We start from the raw sequence: 21,917 nt of genomic DNA, 5'->3' as shown, positions 1-21,917 counted from the left end.
CTGAAAGAGGGTAGATTTAGATAAGATACAAGGAAGAAATTCTTCCCTATGAGGGTGGTGAGCTACTGGAACAGGTTGCCCAGAGACATTGTGTCTGCCCCATCCCTGGCAGTGTTCAAGGCCAGGCTGGATGGGGCTTTGAGCAACCTGGTCTAGTAGAAGGTATCCCTGCCCATGGCAGGGGGGTTGGAACTAGATGGTCTTTAAGGTCCCTTCCAACCCAAACCATTCTGTGATTCTATGAACATACAAAGCTTGCTAGAGACTTATTAGGTATCAGCACAAGGCCAGATGATAGAATCTTTTTCCCATACATCTTCCATACTGAAGTTACATGCATAAAGAAGTGAAGCTGGGGAATCAAATGCTCAGAAAGTAGGATATGCCAAGGTTCTGCCAACTGTAATAACCTGATTGCATACCTTTTAAAAAACCCCAATATCCACTTCTCTTGTTTCACTGCATACATGACCTGGGATGAATCAGGCCACTGCAATAACTGAGGTAGCCACCTGCATAACCCACAACCTCTGCTTTTGCTGCTGGTACAAGGGCAATAGTGAAGGACGAGTGGGGCTGAGGGAGGAAACCCAGGGCACATGGGCTGGGGTGGAGGAATGGTGCCTTTGCATGATGACAGAACTTCCCTGCATTCACACACACAGTATGTGCTACTACTGAATCACATATTAACAGATATCTTACACATTATATCTGTGAAAAGACAAGTACATGTAAAGGGGGTGGTGTCCCAAACAGCTGATCCAAGGTGTCTCAAACTGGAAATTCAAATATTCAGAGACTTTTACCCCCTATAGCTGTGGTTTCTGTTACTGCTTGATTATGAGGGTGATAAACATCCTCACCTTCTCAAGGATGCTGCAAAAATTAATGTTGCTGAAGCACTCTGATGCTACACTGACAAATACAGTAAAAAATGGAATAATTCTGTCTTCTGAGTGAGGGCTGAACTGTGTGCATGTAAAGTTAAGGGGCCCACATACCAATGATTTTTTTTCCCCGAATGGAAATCTTGCAAGAACTGAATGAGACAAAGACTGTAAAATTATCTTTATCATGGAAATTCAAACCTGTCTTGGTATTCACAGGGTATCTAAACATTCTATCTATCTGGCTCTTCCTTGCCCTGAGTGTTTAACTTTGTAACTGTGTGCATGTTCTTTGAATTCAAGCTTATGGTATAAACTTATTAAGCATGTATAAATGCTCATGCCTGTCTGCACACACAACTCAAACTTCTATCCCTTACTTCTTAGGGCTCGCTGTATTTTCCACTGCCATATATTCATTAAAAATAACTAAAATGGAATACAAATACAACAACTTCATAAACAGCTTAAGCATTGAACATAGTACTGGACTAAGAAATTTAAGAGCTCATCAAAAAGTAAACTTCTGTTAAAATTTATTACTGCGGTTACACAAATACATCAGATATTTCTTTGGCCCTAACAGGGAAAAATAGTGTCCACTGATGCAAACAGGCCAACAGCATGTTCTTTGTTTTTTCTTTTAATGCTATCAAAGCAGCATTTATTCTAGAGGTTCAGCATAAATCTCCTATGGATATTAAATACATGGAGAAAGCTTGGAATTTAAGGTACTTAATGTTACTCCTAGCCTCAGTAAAATACAGTATGTCCAATTTCAAGTTTTCCTACTGATGACAAAAGCCATTGTCTGAATAGGAAAACAAAGCTATTGAATGCCTTGGATTTTTTTAGTTTTGTTTTCTGTAGTACAAATGAGGACACAGTGGAAACAAGAGAATAGTATCTTAATTAACAAGGAAACATTTGTGTGCATCTGCAAGACACAATACCACCAAAAATCAAATAAAGACTTCCAGATTTTGTGTGTAGAGAAGTGTCATTAAGCACGTTCTCAGCTGTTCAAAATTTTCAGTTGTCCTGGGTACTTTGTTTTTTAGAATATCCCTATTTGCACAAACCTATACCTGCAGCCACTTGGATGCTTAAGTATTAATAACGGACTAGTTAGCGCATGAAATCTATTTTATTTGTGTAAACTTCATTTGGGAAAACTGCAGTGAAACCAGTAAGATAAGCTAGGCATATAGGCAAAATAAATGTATTGCTTCCATGCTCATTTCTAATTTACTCCATGATTCATATAGCAAATGTTTTCTACTGATTAATGACCAAGCTTCTAGGTTATTTTATATAAAAGACACACAATACATAAATTGATAAATATGACTCCAAACTCAGACACATCAGCAGGACTTGAAATGAAACAGCTTGTGAGAGTGTTTGAATTCAAGCTTTTGATCTGAACATATTAAGCATGCCTAGGTGCTCATGCACATCTGCACACACACTTCCAACTTCTGTCCCTTACTTTTCAGGGTTTGTTTTTCACTGCCGTATAGTCATTAAAAATAACTAAAATTTACAGCTAGAAGTACACATTTTCTGGATTTCTCCAAAGGTAACATTCAATTTTCACTTTAAGAGACCAGGGATAGAGGAATGTGCTAAAAAAAAGAAAGATCTCTTATCTTAGACTTTTCCATTCTCCTACATTTATTCTTTTGCAGAGGACAGTCTGCTTCTTAATTTAAAGCATTTCAGAGGTCTTAATGAAACCAGGACCTTGTGTTTAATTTAGAAGTTTTATTTACATATTATATAATATGCATCTTCTATACATATGCTTAATCTGTGAATATTAACATTCATGACTTCTGAAACATTTTCTAGAAAAAAGTAACAGAAATTAATTCAAGTAGTTTCTTACTTTTGAGCTGAATGGGGATCATCTGCTTTGAAAATGTAAAATAAAGTGTTTTTGTGCAGTAAATGGAACACTCTAGACTCTGAGTTTTCATCTTTTACTTCACTGACTGTGAATCCAAGTAAAGGCTGGCTCTCTAATGCTGCCACATCCTGTTTTATGGGGAAAAAAGCAAACAAGACAAAATTAAAGCTTGTAAGACATACTAAGGAATGCATTTAGACTTTACTCATGCACCATACCATTGCAACAGATTATACAGTAAACAAGTTGTTACAAATAGTCATGCACAAAATGCCACTTTTTATAGTCTCCATGCATGAATCAGGGGACAGGAAATAACAAAACCTCATAGACTTCAACATCGCTGCTCCTCTTTTTATTGCCCTGATAACATCTACCTCGTCTTTCACTGTACAGTCTCATCGTTCTGCCTGGTAAGGACTTCTTATATCAAAAGATCGACTACCACCTGGCAGCAGACCAAAAGTCCATCTAGCCCAGTGCTCTCTCCAACCACCTTAGCAGTGAGTTTTCATGTCTTAAAAGTGATATGGGATGCTATTAGCTGCACCAAGTAGGCTAAAAGGAAGAGCTATGGATGTAACCTATGTTCTCAAGCACTGGAGTCACACTCCAAACCACTTCTGATGGCTAAACTTATTTTGCTTTCTGCTGCTGAAAATTAACAGGGTGGGGGAAAAAAAAAGTTGCTGAGTGTTCTACAAGTGGTTGGCTTGGAAAGAGTAGTAAGAGAAGCTGTACCTTTTTACCTTCTCTTAATTTAATTTCAAAACCTGGCTAAAAAGGCAACCTTTTCCCTTCCTCATTCATCGCAATTCCTTCCTTTTTTTATACTCTTGTCTTTTAATTAATAAATACAATGCACAGCATTTTGGGAAGGGGGGAGGGAATATTTTCATCCTGTGCAAATTCCAAAACAGTGTTTTGTAACTAGGCAGGGTCCTGCAATGCTTCTGGATAGAAAAAAAATAAACAAAGAATGTACATAAACACTGACACATCAGGTGAAGACTTTGGTAATTGCCTTTATATTGAAACAAGAGTATCCTGTGAAAGCAGCATTTCTTGATATTGGAAAACAGTCAGGTAAGGCTTAGCAATCTGTTTTACTATCTTAGGTCTTTGTACCACTAATAAGTGGTCTTTTTACCACTAATCGTGGGGCTTCCTGGCTAAGGCCACACTGGACCTTCCCTTGAGACTCTCTAAACAGTGTCTCCTGCAATGGCTCATCAAGATGAAAAATAAGGGTAGATATTCCTTAGTTTAAAGAAAATAGGGAAGAGTTAATTCTGTGATTGTAAGCTGCATACTGAAGATACTCTGGGAGGCTGGTATCTGAGGAAGCCAAGCAAAAGAAAATTTAAGGTGACTCTCTCAGACTAATATGACTTTCTTTACAGTTGCCAAAGTCACCTTTGCAATGGCCAGAAGAGACACTATGCTCTAAAATATTTTTCAAATCTTTGCAAAAGTAATTGTTTTGTATGTAATTAAGATATTTTTAGAACTACTTGGGTTTTTTTACGATTGCCAGTGCTGTGGTGGAAATAACATCACAAGTTCTGGACATTTCTCAAATAAAGGTTGGCCCTACAGCAGGAACAACTCAGGAACAAATCTGAGCACAAACCAGGAAATAACTAGAGTGGGGGTGAAGAAGGGTAATTCTTTATGCAGTCAGGATCTGTTGGGCCTTACATTTTGAAAGCAAGTGAGGGATAGCAATACCTTTAAACAGATGCTTTGGATATTTTGCTCTTGAAAGCTATTAGCAAACTATAACATATAATACAAAAAAGCAAAAACCAAGATCTTCCAGTGTTACAATACTTCCATATATATTGCAAAACATTATAAGATGCAATAAAACTACATCCTTAGCACATGCTGGGATGTGCAGAGCTTATATATACTGGTTAGAGATTATTCCACACTGCAATAGGACTACACATTCTAAATAAAAATGCAAATGCCATTAGATAAGATGCATTTCTGTTTTCTACTACAGCACTGTATATTAAATAATAACTCCAGGCTGAAGATGACAGTTTGAGGAGAAGTAAAGAGATTTAATTTGCTCATTTTCCACGCATTCAAAATACCTTATGGAACTGCAGAACAAGATACTTCAAGATGCTTTTATAATGTTGGCTTTGCCACTAGTCCAGTGTGATGCATCCAAACAGACCCCCATGTATTCAACTGACTCAGAACATACCTACAACTGTGCAATGGTGTGCAGTGCAGAGGTACTCAAAGCTAGGTCTGGAATCAGAAACAGCGTAGCTATATCAGCGTATTACAGTACCAAGCTCACTGGGCCTTTTAAAAATACTACATTGCAATCAGATCAATTATTGTAAGGTGATCTAATTTTATAGCTTGTTTCTAGATCATAAAAATAAACAACTTTGTTACAAAGACAGTATTATCATTGGATATTTGATTTCTAATATGTAGTCTCTTACCTCACTAGCAGCATATGTGTATAGCACCTTATTTTTGATAACAAACCATAGGTGTTTCCATGGTTTCTTACTGCCCTTAGATCTGTGTAGGTAGCCACTCATTGTAGAGTCTTCTGTATTTGCTGAAACCTGAAGAGGAAAAAAAAGAACAACAAACCAACCCCAAGAGTATGTATGCATCTGTCCAGGTTTCCGCAGTACAGCTATTTCCAAAACAGATTTCCAGAGCCCTGTCCTGTCAAAGACTCAAATTCTTACCTGATCTCAAGTTACTGTTGCTAATTAACTCAGATGGCTGAAAGAAAAATGATTTTTTCTGCCACCATCTATCTGGTCTGGAAAGAGAGGTTTCTGCAGTCACTAATGGTTGGAACTTAAATTGGATGCAACAGGAAAAGAGAGGGCTGAAACACTGAGGATCACGTACAGCTGGAGAACACACATTCCTATATAAGAAGAAAAATTACTTCCTCCCATTCCCAAGACCTCCAAGAGTAGGTAGGCAGAGTGTAGCTCTACCTTTCCTAATGATAAGCCAAGAGTTGAGTTACTGTAGGAGTCTTCTCATTGTCTGTTGGTGCAGAAGTAAATCACAATTCCTTGAAACACAGGGAAGGAAGAAAGAAATTACAATTCCGACTATCTCTCTGAATCAGAGTCTCACAGGTGTTTATGCAGTTCATACACTGCTTCACAGTTCAGGTCCCTGCCTACATACAAGTAAGGCCCAAACCACTGTTACAGGTGAATTTCAAGTTTTGATTCTAGAGAAGATGGCTAAAATATGGAATTATTTTTTTTCATTGTTAATCTTGATAATATAATACCAACAAGGCATTACTTTTGACCAATAAAGCACTTACTTCTTTGAGGGCTGCAGGAATTTTTTTCTGCTTTCTTCCAGAGGGAATACTATGTAATACTGTAGACAAGGCACTTGATGGAGATTTATGGTTGACTGGGGATCCACTCTTAGGAGTGCACTGGTTATCTAAAATGCATAGAACGAATATATTGCTTTCATGTCACAGAGGACTAAACACAGGCAATGATTCTTGGACTTTTTTTTCTTAAAAGCAGGTGGCATTTTTATTCTGATTACAGTGTTTCAATAGTAACACCTAATCACATTAAATTCAGTGTTGAATTAACTTTTTGGTATTATCATTGACACCATGAGTTAGGATCCCCCAAATCACAATCAGACTAAAAAAACCACAAGAAATTTAAAACTAAATGGATTGGTCTTGTTTGCTTTCAAAGTCTGTTTTCTCAACATTGAACTACCTTTGCCAATAAGCAGGGTGAAAAATTAAGTCTTAAAAGCCACACCAAATTTTTAGAGCTGTCCTCTGCAGTTCAGTCTGCACTTAACCTCTGTTCCCCAACTCTGTCCTTCAATTCTATACATCTCTTATCTTCTCAGCTTTTTTCAGTATGGATGCTGTAGGGCTCCTCTTCCAGCATCATGCCATCACACACACTCCTGGAGATTCCCATCTCCAGAGCATGTGGTGTCTTTCTCCACTGCTGCAGGCAGTTCCTTCACCTCTCTTGGAAGATTGCTGCAACACTTCACTCCTTCAAAATCCCCTTTTCTAGCAACGCCCACCACTATTTTCCAGCCCAGCCTGGTAGGAGTAGGACTGCCCTAAGCTTCATTAACTCCCCCTTTAGAGTTGTCCCTGAACATGGTGAGGCTCTGAAATAATGAGCAGAGCAGGAGAGTAATTGGATTGCCAGCTGTACCCCACTTGCTCTGCAGCTCTTTTCCCAGCTAAAAGCACCTGCAATTGCCTGCAGCACAGCAGCCTCTAGTGCCCAAAGCAGAGACCTGCAGGTGGTCCAGGCGATCCATCTTCCCCATCCATTGCAGAATTAGGCACCTGAATCCAGCAGTAAAGATGAGGCGCAGACATACCGTATTAATAAGGGCCACAAAAATAAGACAGTTTGTGCAGGTTTTCTTTACCTTGTTTCTGTAGCTCCCTGAAGCAATGATCACATACTCTTGCTGGCTGGTTTTTCATATAGTCTAAACCATGTTTATTTGATGAACAAGCTTGACAGACAATCTGAAAACAGACAAAGGCATTATTGTACATGATGCACACCTGTAAATCACCAAATGCTCAAAGATGTTCACATCAGTACTGTTAATACTGTAACAGAACCTGAAATAGGCAGTATTTTACATTAAAAATGGTTTAAGACCTTGGCTTTTCCTTATGTTCAACATGCTGCTCTTTCCTCCTCTAAATGATAAAAATTTAAACAGAAAAAACCCCACTGAATTACACAAATCAATAAGCCAACGTTAGCAATCCATGAAAAGTAGAATAAGCCTACTGTGTTACTGAACTGTTTAAATCATAAGCTTTTAAAGAAATAACTAAAAATAGTCATTGCTCTCTTGACAATTTCTCCACAACACAGATGTCTCAACTGCATTGAATTCTGTATTCTCACTTGACAAAACAAGAAAAATAAAATGCTCATAAGTTTCATAAGTGTTAAATATAAAGTAAGTTTAGTACTAACTTAAAAACAAAATCATTGTTTATCTTACAAAAACTAGCGAGGAAACTATTTTTCTCATTTCAGCTAACACTCTTCATTTGTACTACATAATTGCAGAAGCAGAAGACAACCATAAATAGTACTCCAAAATACAAAATACGAAATATGTAACAGGTTAAAAGGTTGAACACCTTAAAAAAAAAGCCAACCCAATGTATTTTTAATCCATATAACTGTGTCATAGTACAGTGTTCCCTTAAAGGAGTTGTTTAGGTGCAATCAGGCTCCATCTGTATTTGTCACACAAGGAACCTGAATGACTAACGGAAAAGGTAATCACAAAATTGCCCAACCTTTCCGCATGCCCTGCAGTGATGCCTTCTCCATGTCAAGGTGAATTCACTTGTACAGATCATACACATAGTGGCTCTAGTATCAGGGATCCAGATCGGAGCCTTTGATCCCAGCGGACTATCTTCTTCCTGTTTCTCTGGATCTGCCTGAGAGAACATAGGCAGAATGTCATTACATTCAGTGATGAGAAATAAGATTAATATTTATCAGTGATTATAGGTTAACTCTAATTATGCTGGAAAGCCTTCTCTGATAAATTGTCATGGTCTTAAAAATGTTATCAACTATTTCAGTGATCATTGTAATGCAAGCCTGAAGACAGAGCTGCATTTAATTAGTTCAAAAAGGCTATGTGACTTTCAAGCTTTACCAGCCTATTTATACCAATAGCTGCTATATTTTAAAATCTTTTAATTTCATCTTTCTGTTCACAAGATTACTGAGAGAATTGAGAAAGCTGGTTTGGGTTTTTTGGAAAGAATCAATTTTAAATTTATGAAGTAGATAACATTATGAAATATTCTATTCTATCATCTGTTCACTTATCATTTACCATCCTGTTTTATTATTCATCATGGAATGCCTCGTTTCTCTAAATACCTGCAAAGAAACTTTATATTCAAGAAGGAAACAAACCAACAATGGTGTGATATACCTCTTCAAGACTTTTGCTAGGATTAAATGTGATTCTCTTTTTTGTATATTCTTCAATTGACTTGGAGATAGCTTCTAACCACTCATCTCTTTCTGTAGCAGAACTGTTGGAGTAAAAAAAATCTATTAACATTTAAAACTAAGAAGCAAGTGTTGATTAGAATTCCATTAGCTTTATTACACATTGACTTAACTCCCTTGCAATTTCAGTTTTATAGACCATCTCCAGTTCCTACTGAAACTGGCATTATTTTTTTAACTTGTCTGCATTGTGTCAGTTATTTGTGTTGATTAATACTACAAAAGATTTCTGTCTGTTGTTATAATGTGGATTCCCTCCCTCCCTCCCTTTCCTCCTTCCAAAACAGCCTGTGATCATTTAAAGGCTTGCAATGTCATTGCTTCGCCCTTCTTGCTGGACCCTTGAATAGCATACCACTGGTGTAAACAGTGCTCCCAGAACAAAGGCATGGGCCCTCCCTCTTGAGAGGGACTCTTAAATTTCAGCAAGCCTTTTTTCCCCGCTCCTGCTTGTGTCTCAGGGTGCAGTTTGTTATACCCAACCCTATGAAACCCTGAGCTTCTGCCAGAAAAAATGTGCCGTCTTTTCCCCAGCCTTGTGCTCCTGACTCTTTGCTCCTACCAGGTCATGCTACTTTGAAATAATTACTTTTTTCCAATTTTTTCCACTGGATTAGCTAACCCAAAGAGATAAACAGATAAGCTTACTGTATCTCTTTATCCCACAGCTGGTGGATCACTAATCAAGTGCAAGGAAAGCATTAGGCTGAAGTGGCACGGCATGGGGAGGGAGCAGGGAGAACAAGGAGTGCCTGGTACCGCGAGAGCCTGCAGCTATACTGGATTACGTGCAACGCCAAAGCACTTTCTGTGGCTGTGGGCACACCACCACTTTCATATAAAATAAATCCATGCTGCCACAAAGGGCAGCCTACCATTCCCCCTTCTCAGCCACTAGGTCTGATTTTCTCCCTTCTGCCAGAACACACAGAGCTACGCAGTGGGCTGTAAGTGCAGTGGGCTGGACTGGGAAACAAATCCGTATTAAAGCAAGCCATCAACCTGCCCTTCCTCTGGATCGATTTACTGACTGGGTACATCACGCAGCTGAACAACGACTTGTGCCAGCACCGTGGAGGGTGCTCTGAGGAAGAAAGCAGCAGTTTTGTGGCAGAGGAACAGCAAGACAGCTTGCTTGAGATGCCATGCCAGCTTAAAAAGGGCTTCTAAAATTTCAATCAGTATCTGCTACCAACATTTTTTTTATTCTCCACTTCTTAAATAGTATCAATTAATTTTTTTACCTCGAGGAACTGAACATGATGAGTATATAAAAAGGAAAGTTAGGGAAGAGGAAAGCAATGATTTACACAAATTAGGTGCGCAACAGTAATTATTGTTTAATAGCTTTTGTAGGTGAATTTAGAAGCTTTGATCATCTTTGAACCTTAAAAGAAAATACTTTGAGCTGGGGTTTTGAACTCGATGAAATTGAGTACTATACAGAATCAGAGAGGACAAATCTGGTAAGGTAAACAAACATGGGGGAAGCCTGTGAGGCATGAGCAGAAAAAAACCCGATCTAGCACACAGAGCAACAAAATCAGAACAAAAAGAGAGGAAATAAGATACAAGCAAGGGCAAAGCAATGTATTCTCGCCTGCCCCAATATCTCACACTCCGAGTGGAACATTTTTTTCAGTTTATTTACCTTTACTTCCTCATCCAGTAAGAGCAACTGGTCTGCATTAGCTATGTAACATTCGTAACTCTAATCAACTCCTCTGGCTTTTTCAAAATCTGGTTACATTTAATTCCTAAATTACATTTAATTCCTAAATAGTTCCTAAAACTACATTAAATAATTAAATTTAAAGTTGGCACAGTTTTGGGAGACTAAGCATCCCCCGATCACATGGGGATTGCTACATATGGAGCTGCTTGCAGGATGAGCTACATGGCTTACGCCCTAATATTTCACTAGGGAGCTCGCACTTGGTAGGTTTGCTAGTGCTAGCCTTTAGGGTTGTTTACAGTCCTTCAGAATTTAAGAGCAAAGGCGGTGCCATCGGCAACTGAATTGATGTAATGGTTTGCCGCAGCAGAATAGGCAGTGTTTCTTCTGCTGTTACTCCCAGCCCTCCCCGACAGCTGCACAGCCCTACTGCTTCCCTCGCCGCAGGTCCACTATTTGTTGCATCCTTTCAAACGGAATTCTCTTTACTACAGTTGCAGTGTTTTCTTAGTTTTTTTTAAAAGTAGTATTATTTTTTATTTATTCAAGATGGAACAAAACAGTAGAAAACTTTAAATGGACTGCAGAGAGCCCCAGCAATTGTTATCACTGGCAAATGCGTGTGCTACGGGCACACGTCGCAGCTGCCCAATGGAGCTAAGCAGGTAGGTGGTCCCAGGAGGGCTCACACAAGTATATCCCTCTTGTTCCCAGGATCAGAGCCTTAGGGTACCTCTCCCAGCTGAGCTAGTCTTGCAGGATCTATCCTTATGTTAGGGGAGGCGATGCAGCTATGTCTGCCTGGGGTAGCTCTTTGCTAGCCTTATTGAAGGGGACGGGGCCAGCTGGCCTCAGGCCACATCAGGCTGGCATGGCTATTGTTTTCAGGACCAAAGCTTTACTTCTGTACAGCGCTGTATCGTGCAGATGTGCTAACTTGTTTCTCCGATTAAGAGATTTCTAGCACAATACTGCATTGTACCATGTAAAACGACACACATTCCTACAGATATCCCAGGAAAATTGAAACCTCAACCCAGACTAGATAAAGCAGAATACTAATGCAGTCAGTAAAACTAAAGCTGAAGTGACAAAGACTCTTGTCTCAGCATTTATCTGTAGTTCTGTTATTAACTGGCTTTTTTTATTACCAGCAATTTTTCACCAGCTTAATTGCTCCACTCCCTGTCTCTGCCCCCAGGATCATTTCAGAATCTCTTCTTTGGTGCACACTCCACATAATGCTTATTATTTGAAAAAACACAGAGGCAAAATTTGTCCCCAATGTGTGTAAAATTAATTTGAACAGTTTTGTAATTAAGATTTTTACCACATAGGAGCCAAGAAGCTGTTAGAATGAGGTATCATCAAAAGGAAGATGCAGTCTGTATTGGCAAGATACTGATTCTCTTCACATCCAGGATATTTATTAATAGGAACAACAGAATTATTATATAATAGTATAATTCATTGGGAAAAAATATATGCAAGCACCTATTGCTAGTAGTTTTTCCACTTGTTTCCCCTCCACACCACAACAGACCCAGGCCTCGCTTACAGACAGATAACCACCCAAAAATCCTCATTTACACCTGGGGCCCCCAGCACCTCCTTCATCCCAAGCAAACGCAACCTCCCTTTGCCACTCTTTTGTAACTTAGGGCTCTTGCCCACACATAGCTTCCAGCAAGGATAAAAATAACAGAGCTGAATGCTCTCCAAAGATGCAAGATCAACAACACTAAAAAAGAAAGAGCAAATCAGAGCAGCTTTAGTTGGTAACATGAGGGTAATTCTAGTGATTACAAGGTCAAGACAAAAGCATGTCACAAACTGCCCAATTTGATGAGAACATTATATATAGGGGTTTTCTCCTAAGGACCAACATGTATTTCATAGGAGTTGCTTTTAATCTACCATTTAATCAATTCCTCAGAAAGACAAGTCTATCCTTTTTGTGGAAACAGGTAGGTTGTATTTCAAGATGATAATCTTTTCACAAGTTCCAATGATTTTTTACAATTTTTTAAAATGACTGAATTAAAAGTGAAATGCTGTTTCAAGTCAAGCAGAAGTAAATCCACATTGCCTACTGCAATCCCATAAATGTCTTCATCTATCTGTGCGACATCCAGTCACCAAGGCACCTAAGCAGCACAGACCTGCTCATATTATACTGGAGCAGAATCATACCCTAAACTGTGAAATGCATCTCTGCTTCCCCAATGTGCAGAAGAACCATAAGAAACATTTACATTTGTTGAAAAAATACAAAAATACTCCTTTAAAGTCTGTTGTTGTAAATAACTACTGCTCAGACAACTGAGCTACTTCCTTTGGCTACTTTGACAAGGTTAACCTTGGTCTACCCCTCAGCTAGAGATAGTGCTATCTTTGTGCAGACATCCTCATGTCGGTATTTACAAGGTCACACAAAAAGAAGCGGTCTGCCCTTGCTCAGCTTTGCTAAACAAAAGAGAAAACATGTCTGTCTTCATTAGTATCAGCACTGTCACAAATGTCAGAACACATAAAACTCCAACTCAAACACAGTAAAAACAACAATCCACAAAAGCAGGCCTTTGCTAAAGGCATCTGGGTGAAGGCAGACCAGAGCTGCCCTGGTTTAGTGGCCATGTATCCTTTTGCTGCTACATGGAGAATTTGGTTTTCTGGTAAAGACAAGCACCATTCCAGTAATTGCTGCCATTTCCATAATTTCAGATTCACAGAGATTAATTTCTTGTTTCAATTACACTGTTATTTTAGCTAGAAGACCATGATGACTTCTTCCAGTTTATATCAGTTGCCAATAATAATACCAAAATTTTTTGTCACACTTCATATCCTGTCCTGTTAATGCACTGACAGAGCATATGAGTAACTTTGGAAGAACAAAAAAATACTGAGAAGCAAAGCCTAAGATTAATTAAATTTAAACAATTTTAATTCTTGTTTCTCTCAATGAAAGGCACTGAGAGGATAATATTTCAATTTACTTGAAGTTTCTGAAGGTGTAGCTAAGCTGAAAAGGAGGAACCAAGCAAGAGTTTTATTCACTCTGATTAACAGTCAGCTGTCTTGAGGACAGCAGAATCCCCACCAGCTGCAGCCTTAAGCCCAAATTGCTCAAATACCAGCCACACTTACTATAGCTTTTGTGCTTCTATCCATCACTTCACAATGGGCAGTTTTCCTTACAAGTCAGGGTGAACTGCATTAAAGACTACAAATTCAGATGGTATCTGTGAAACTTACTACATGTGACCAGGCTTCCTTTCTGCTGGCCCACTTAAAAATAAACTTAAATTTTTAAAATCAGATTTTGAATGTGAGCAAAAGTAAATTAGAACAAAGCCTACCTTATTTCCAGAAACACATCTGTCATTCCCTCTAGTCTGTAATTACTCTAGCCAAGGGTAACTTTTCATTACATAAGTACAAAATAAGCTGTAAAAAGCTTATGTGGCCTGTTTGAAATCACATGGTTTTTAAATCATTATTCATTTGTAAGACTTACCTTGCTGAAAGAATGAAGGATCTCTCTACGCTTTCAATGTTCAGTTCATTCTGATATGCTTCCTGGGTTGGCTTTTTAACCTTCAGTTGAGAGAGAAAACTTGAGATTCAAACTGAAATGGTACTTTTATACTTGCTTTAGTTTTCTCTTTTAGTTTTCTTATTGCAGAAGGGGTACATTGGAGCAAAAAATCTCAAAGGTAGGAGATCATACACCAGTCCAGAGGGCCCAGCTACCCTAAAATTACATGCAGCCCACCATTTTATTTCACTGTGGTCCATACAAACACCAGAGACATAGAGGGGAATGAAGCTCAAGAGCTGTCAGACACCTCCCACCATGTTTCAACATGCCCAGGCCCATAGCCCTCTAAGTACCTCCTGCAAATGGGCAAAAAAAGTCACTGCTGCTGCTGCGGGACAAGATTTAGCTCACTGGTGTACCCCAGAGCGGGCATCTGCCCCATACCCCCGAGCGCTGGACCACCTGGCTGATCCTTCTGAGCTACCAAGTTTCAAACATAAGGAGGTTTAAAAGTTAAGAGAGGTTTTGAGTCACCACCAGGCATCTGCTGGCAGAAGAGATTTTGCAGCTCTGCCTGCAAAAGCCTGGACCCGGGCACCAGATCTGCACTGCAGCTGGACTCGGTGCTCTTCTCTGACAGCACCAGAAACAAGTTACTGACTCCCCAGGCGACGGTTTGTTGTTCCCACTAACTGTCGTGTCAGAGACCGTGTCAATATATGGCGTGCATGTCCCTTATCACTACCCAGAGGGGCTCAGGGCATAACTTTGATGCTTTTCACAAAGGCTCAGAAACAAAAGCTGTATATTCCCTCACAGTTAGCAGGTCTCTGTAAACCATGGAGATTTGATCCACCAGAAGCTTGTCAGGCAGAGATGCCTAATCTCTGGCTGTGGTCATTAAAAAGCAGTTACGAGGCAAAAGTGAGGCAGTCTAAACAAAATACAACACAAGAAATAAGTAGGCAGACTATTTCAGAGTAGGATGATACTGGATGAAATGGAGGTGAGATGCTCCTGTGGCAACAGAGTTTTTTAGGAAAACCTAGACAGCAATCCCACGGGCCATATTATGCAAGAAACATTAAGCCTTAGAATTGCTCTGAAACATAAGCATCTTTAATATCTCTTTCCAACAATAAACATACTTCTGTTTTGAAAATTTGAAGGCCTGAGTTTAAACAGATTTGGAGAAAGACTCATTTTAACAAGTGACTCACCTTCATTCCAGCCAACGACAGCATGTTGTTGAGTTTATACATCCCTGACTGAACTGGAGTAGTATACAACAGGGCATCATTGAACTGTAATATAGAAGCAAAGCTTTTTAATAACTAAATACTCTTTAGAGACGGATAATTTCAGATGCATTTTACGGAAAGTATAAAACTCATACAGCACTGAGATCAACTGTCCAGAAAAGCATCTTCTACTTCCTATTATTCCACTTAGAACCCCCCAAACATTTTAATGTATGAATTTAGATAACAATAGGTGTCTATTTATATCCTCCTTGGGTAAATATACATTTGGCACATGAGTAAACAGTGCATGGATGTCAACGAACAGGCTGTCAAAAAGGACAAAAGTGTTTCTCGGTACACAGCTATATATATAACAAACTACTTTAAAAGGATAGTAGAATTACCAATTCAAAGCAAAACATTCCAGAAACTCGGAGATAGCAGAATTAAGATTAACAACTTATGATTATAAGGAGAAACTTATCCATATGTACCATGTGAATTTTACCAGTTTAAATGTGCATCTACTGTTTATTTCCTGTTCTACCAGACTTGGCTTCATTCACTGCACTTACTGAGCAGCTATTAAGATTTTTTTTCTTTTCTGTGTTGTTCAACACATGGATTCAAACTTCATTTACTGCACATAAACAGACCAGAAAACTGAACTGCCTCATATGTTTTTGCTATGAGGTTCTTTGCAAACTAACCAAATGTTTCACGAGCCTTATTAAATCTTCATAACATGATCAATGGAAAAAAATCACTGCTTAAGTGTCTAAAGGAATAAACACTAGCTTGCACCTTTTATAGCTTAAGAAAAACACAAAAGAACAAACCACCACCCAGAAGACAAAACAAAGAAAAACCAAGTTAGAGCCACTCAAATTAGCAGCATCTGATTTGGGAGGTCCAGCTCGAGATAGCACCAGATTTTTGACACTATTACCTTAACTGATATCATTTGCAGTTATCTCAGTGCTTTATATGCTACACAATATCCCCAGGCACTTGCAAGCTTAGAATCATACTCCATGGCTGCCCAGGGAAATATTTATTCATACTAGAGTAACTACAAGACAGATTTCAGCCAGGACTGTGGACCAATAATGCCACAAATTACACACAGCAACAGTTGCTTTACTATCTAAATAGAAGAGATAAACAAAAGGTTTAAGTGGAAACAGAAACTTCAGGGATGCACAGAAGTTTCAAAACAAAACAGCAGCAGAGACGGGAAGAGAACCCTGCACTTAACTTCCAGCCCAGCGCTCCGCTCAGGATGCAAGCAGGCTCGTGCCAGGGAAGGAGAGAGGAGGGAGGGAGGGAAGGTTGCAATAGCAGGGGCAGTGGTGTAGGTTTTAAGATCTGGTACGGCTAAGGGGGATGGAGTAACTGTTAAGTTTTCACACTACCACAGGTAAGGCCTTCTCATAAAAGCGCTCAAATTTTAAATGAGCATTGTTCAAAACAGTACATTTTAGTGAGAAACGGTTTTCTATTAAAATTAGCACATAAGCAACAAATGATCTCTCTAAATTAGAGTTGAGCAAGTAGAACAGCAACAATTGGTCATTTTTTCCACTAACTGAAGTTATTAGTTACTTATGTTTGCAGTGTAATGTTTCAACCACTTAAAATTACACACAGCAACATACACGGCATCTTACCAGAAAAAACATTCGTGGCTGCATGACCTTCCGGGACAGCTTCATCAGTGTTCCCTCTTTGAGAAAGACCTAGCAAATGAAAACAAACTATTCAAAACCTAGCTTTTCAGGGCACAAGCCGTACAAATGAGCTGACTTTTTCATCATCATTATTATGATTACTATTATTATTACTACTACTACACTAGAAGTGCTGCAGAAGTTTGGGGACTTGAGGTTCCCTTTCTGAGAAAGGCTGTTCATTCTTAGGTTTCTCTAAAAGTGAGTGTGAATGGCTGCATTACAGTTTTCCATGCTACACTTGAAACCATGATAAATACAAGGTTAAGCTTGAGGAATAAAACCTGCCTGCAAGATTTGGCAAGGAATGATATTCTAAAAATCGTAAGTTTTCATCAGATAAATGTCTAAAAAACCCTCACACATATGGAGAGGCAGTATTCATTTGACTGTCAGAACTGAATAATTAAGTGATGGACCGTTTTTCTTCTCGGTATATGCCACCTTCAGTACTTTGCTTGCATATCATCTGTGCTGCACTTTCACTGCAATCTGCTGAATGCCATCTGGAGGACCTACCCTTCCTGGCTGTACAATCTCATGGTGTCCATTTAAACTGTACTGAATCTGCATCAGTTTCTGAAAGTTATCCTACAGGGAGAAAAAGCCAAAGGTAAGTAATTGCCCTTGCATCCATGACTTTAAAAAAAAAAAAAGACAGAAAAAGCTTTAATCAACCAGGTTCGTAAGTTAAAATACTCACTCCCTGCTTCATGATGTCATTGGCATGGTTTGCAACTTCTATGACAACAGCTAGAGCATCTGAAGGATGAAGAAATGATGCTTTGGTTATACAGACTAGTTAGCATTGGTATTATATAAAGCACAGGTACAATTCTGCCCTTCCACATCACACCAAGATTCAAGGACCTGACTGTACAGTCGCTGCATTCAGGAGCACTTCCCATAGGTCCCAGAGTCTTTGGATCATCGTTTAGTAAGTGTACCCTAGCAAGTCATTGCTTTAACCAACAGCATCAATCATTTCTTACAGCTGATCAAAACAGTCCACAAGCAAAATTAAATTCTAGTTTCTCACACAAAGAATTACTTTAATTTCAATGTCTCTACTTACAGCAGAAAAGTTAACAACATTTTAACTGGGACTACATAGAGATTAAGTTTTTTCAATTTTACACAACTGCCTCCAGTGCCAGTCGTGGAAGACTACCTAGAAAAATTATCTAAATCTTTGCAATTTCTTTCTTCTGCCTTTAGTTTTGCCGCACCTCAAGATAACAGTATAAATTTCAAATTTCTAAATTTCAAACTTTTAATACCAGAAGGAAAAAAAAAAAAAATCTCTGAAAGAGAAGAGTTACCAAAGATGAGGGATTTTATTATGTACTGATATTTAATAACTAGCAACTCAGGTGTAATATATGCTAAGGTGTAACTGCAAGAAGGGGTTACATAAAAGGGTTGCATAAATTACTGAACAGTGAGCGTATACAAGACAGAACCCATCCAACAATCTTATCCAAAACCCTGTAATTTACTTAAGTAGGAAAAAAACCCGACTCATTCAATTGAAAGCTAGAGCAACTGCTCTGATAAAATGTAGTCTCTAAAGCAATTAGCACTTTCTGAGTAATTGAAGTGCAGTCAGGCACTCCAAATAAAGGAACTACATCAGCTTAAAAGTCCACAGAGAAGCCTACCAAACCAGGTAAAACTGAAGCCTTGGTGATTTTTTTTCCCAGATAATCATTAGAGTATTAGTACTGTAGAATGTATAGACTTCCCTTATTGTTCAGTTCATATTCAGAAAGAAAGCATGTTAAAAAATACAGCTTTCTGAACTGAAAGGTTCAGAAGGTCATGAAGCCATATAAAAAACTAAACTGAGGTGCAAACAAAAAGCTCCTCCTAAGCTAATCTAAGGAGAATTTTTGTTCAAGATTTTCATGAACCAAAGCAATGCAAGCACAGGAGTCAAAGAGTTAAAAGGCATAGCGCATATCAAGCATTTGATCAAAATTTAAGTTTAGATATAGATGTCACAATGTCAGCTGAGCCTGCTGAAAAATAGCTGGTGGTCTCCTACTAGGAAATGTTGGAGCTGCTCCAGCCAAAACACTCCCCAGCTCCCATCCGCTTGAAAGAAATTGAAGGGAAATTTAGCTAATTCATGAAGACAGGAATGAGTACCTGAATTTTGTTACACTTTTCTTCATCTATCAGCTATTACATCTATTAAAAACTTAGAATTTTACTCACTGACTTCAAGATAGATTGAAGAATGTTAGAGAAAATTTGCTTGTTATTGAAGGGAAAGTTCCAGGATCTCAGGGCTACTTATAAAGCCAAGACTAAACAAATCTAAACAACAACATAAAATAAATCTATAGGGTCAAAGTCCATAAACAAAGTGGTTTTGGCAGGGAATAGCATTCCAATTCTTATACCACTTAGTGGAGTAATGTATTCAAAAGAAGGTCATCAGGAAGAATTGTGTTGTTTGGGTTTTTTTCCAAGAATACTAACCATAACCAAACCTAGTCTTCCCCCCCCACCAATGGAATTTAACTACTAAGCAAAGTCAGAACTAATTTAAGCTTAATGATCACAAGAAAGATCTTCATGAGTAAAGATTAGATTTTCTTTTCTTACTCAGTTTCAAAGGTAGACTATCAAACATGTTAAATGCATAAAATTAACAGTTATTGTTATAACTAAGCTTCTGCTTTTATCTTTGATGTATGAAGGGAGAGAAAAATACTGTGGAAGGTACAACTACAAAATCCTTAAAAGCTGGAGGAATCACAAGAAAATGTAAAGTAAAATATATATTTAAGGAGCTCACTTTTCAAGTGGTCAATTATTTAATATGCAGTGCAAGAATTAGTTTGTTCACAAGCATAAGAAGTGCCAGACAAACTTTTCTATGTCTTTAAAGAGTCATAATTTAAAATATTTTTGGTTTTTATTTTCAATGTACTCAAACAAATACATCTAAATGTCCTAAGAGAAATATTTACTCATAAATTTTACAGTACTGTATCAGCAAACAAAGCTATTAGAAAGCAAACTTGGCTCAGTGCATTGAAGGCGCTCATTTATTGCAGTCACATCAACTACATTTGCACAACCCTCCTAAAGGTAAAGGGCTTGCACAAATGTCACTAAAGAGACTGAAATAAGTGACAGGGGCTCACGCAAATGAAATGGAAGCATTGACTGGGAGCATTTCTAGTACCGCTGAGGCACACACATAGAAGGAGGAAGCAGTCTGAACGTGCATCGCATTGCTACACTCGAGTTAAACCAGCTTAATCCCAAACTACCATGAAACATGTAGTCCTGTCCTCTTCCATCACCAACTATTCCTTCTCATTTCCTCTTATCTCCTTTCCCCCCACATGCAGAAATTGTGGAAGTCCCTTGTGTTTGTGCAACTTGTGACAAGTCAAACTGGAGAGCTTCTCAGGTGAAATATAACCCAGATCAGCTCCTTGATCTTGTTCAATCCCACCACGCAAACACTTGCCCTGGCACAAAGAGAGAGACGGAGGCCAGAAAGGCTCATAGCTGGGGGAGAGCGGCTGGTAGACCAGACTGCCTATCGTGAAAGGTCTACACATGCAAGGACTGTCTCTTTCAATAGCAGTGCCCAAAATACCTGCTTAAGCTGCCTGTGGAACTTCACTCTTATCTCTTGGTTTCAGCTCAAGGGTGAGCTGATACGACTGTCAGCTCCAAACTTTTTTGAAACACAAGTTTGCAGTCTTTCAGTATCTCTGCTGAGAAGCTTAGAACTAAATAGAAAACATTCCTATTACTGGCTTAGCGTTTTGCATGCATTTAAAATTTAGAAACATTATCATGTGTACGTAAGCTGGGATTTCTTTAATCTAAAGAGACATTTACCTTGAGTATCTCTATAGTCTGCAGATTCTTCTAAAAGATTCTTTAAATAATCTGTAAAAAGAAAAAAATAGAGATAGTTTTGTTAAAGAAATAAACAGCACCAGAAAATAGTAAAACCCGCCTTTTTCCTGGAAACCTGCTTTTCAAGCAGATCTATGCCACAAAGGTCTACTACTTAATCTTTTAAATGTCAAAGTAATAACAAAAGGAAAACTAGCATTTCCATAATTTAAGTATATCATGATATCTTGCTCAGGTAAGAGAAGGTTATTGAAGCAGTGGATTTCTCTGAAGATAAACGATACATTGTATATATTATTCCAAAACAAGCAAGTGAAAAATAAGTACATACTTGCAATCATTTACATTTAAGCCAATGCAAAAAATTTTGAAGATTATAGGTATTTGCCTGAGCACCTAACTTGTCTATAGGAGGTAAGAAAAAAAGTAGTCCATAATAGAAGATCCGATTATGATTAATATTTTTCAGTAATAAAAGTATTATACATACCCCCTCATGTTCAAATAGGCATTTTTGGTTTTCAATTAGAAATTTAGTTTCTCAACCACGAGATGGCACCCTTAATCCATTAAAGTCTTGGTAGTTTTAAAATCTATTTTACTTAGCTAAAATTAACTCCAAATGTATGACTATACAAGAAAACATCCCCCTCGAATTTCCATTCCCTGGTCGAGTGTCAAGTTCACCAAAAAGTACAATATCCTGTCAAAAATTAATATATACCCTCAGTAAAAAGTCAACCATCTATTCCCTACAAGCTACAGCTTTGAACTGCTTAAAATTGAACGAAACCAAACCAGAAACTTTCAAAGAAATGTACCTGTTAGATTGGTAATATCAACAAATACTGATTTATAATTACCTTCTAAATGAGGTGTTAAGAGTCTGGCAGATCTACTGAAAACTAATCATATGTGATCTAGCAAGCATTCAATTTTAGCTTCACAGTT

At 38.3% G+C, this 21,917-nt stretch overlaps 1 protein-coding gene across 4 annotated transcripts in view; it reads right to left on the bottom strand.

Annotated features, from left to right (window-relative positions):
- FGD6 (FYVE, RhoGEF and PH domain containing 6) overlaps positions 1-21,917 on the bottom strand; it is a 73,478-nt gene that overhangs the window by 3,409 nt on the left and 48,152 nt on the right. Inside the window, exons 9-21 of one of the 4 annotated variants that reach the window (XR_012654525.1) lie at positions 20,946-20,996; positions 17,779-17,837; positions 17,595-17,666; positions 17,016-17,084; positions 15,322-15,405; positions 14,078-14,157; positions 8,803-8,905; positions 8,147-8,293; positions 7,246-7,348; positions 6,137-6,264; positions 5,274-5,402; positions 4,908-5,070; positions 2,782-2,930 (exon numbers count right to left, since the gene is read on the bottom strand). Coding sequence is in view for 1 of the 4 variants with exons in the window: in XM_075058246.1 (XP_074914347.1) it covers positions 2,782-2,930; positions 5,274-5,402; positions 6,137-6,264; positions 7,246-7,348; positions 8,147-8,293; positions 8,803-8,905; positions 14,078-14,157; positions 15,322-15,405; positions 17,016-17,084; positions 17,595-17,666; positions 17,779-17,837; positions 20,946-20,996 (1,174 nt within the window). In the remaining 3 variants the exon portion in view is untranslated. Of the gene's footprint in view, positions 1-2,781; positions 2,931-4,907; positions 5,873-6,136; positions 6,265-7,245; positions 7,349-8,146; positions 8,294-8,802; positions 8,906-14,077; positions 14,158-15,321; positions 15,406-17,015; positions 17,085-17,594; positions 17,667-17,778; positions 17,838-20,945; positions 20,997-21,917 lie in introns of all 4 variants that reach the window. The other 3 variants (XR_012654526.1, XR_012654524.1, XM_075058246.1) reach the window with 3 other exon arrangements.

The sequence above is a fragment of the Buteo buteo genome, chromosome 26 (assembly GCF_964188355.1).
Source record: "Buteo buteo chromosome 26, bButBut1.hap1.1, whole genome shotgun sequence".
Classification (NCBI taxonomy): Eukaryota; Metazoa; Chordata; class Aves; order Accipitriformes; family Accipitridae; genus Buteo; species Buteo buteo.
Note: the sequence above shows the minus strand (reverse complement) of the source record. Positions and strands in the feature narration are given on the sequence as shown.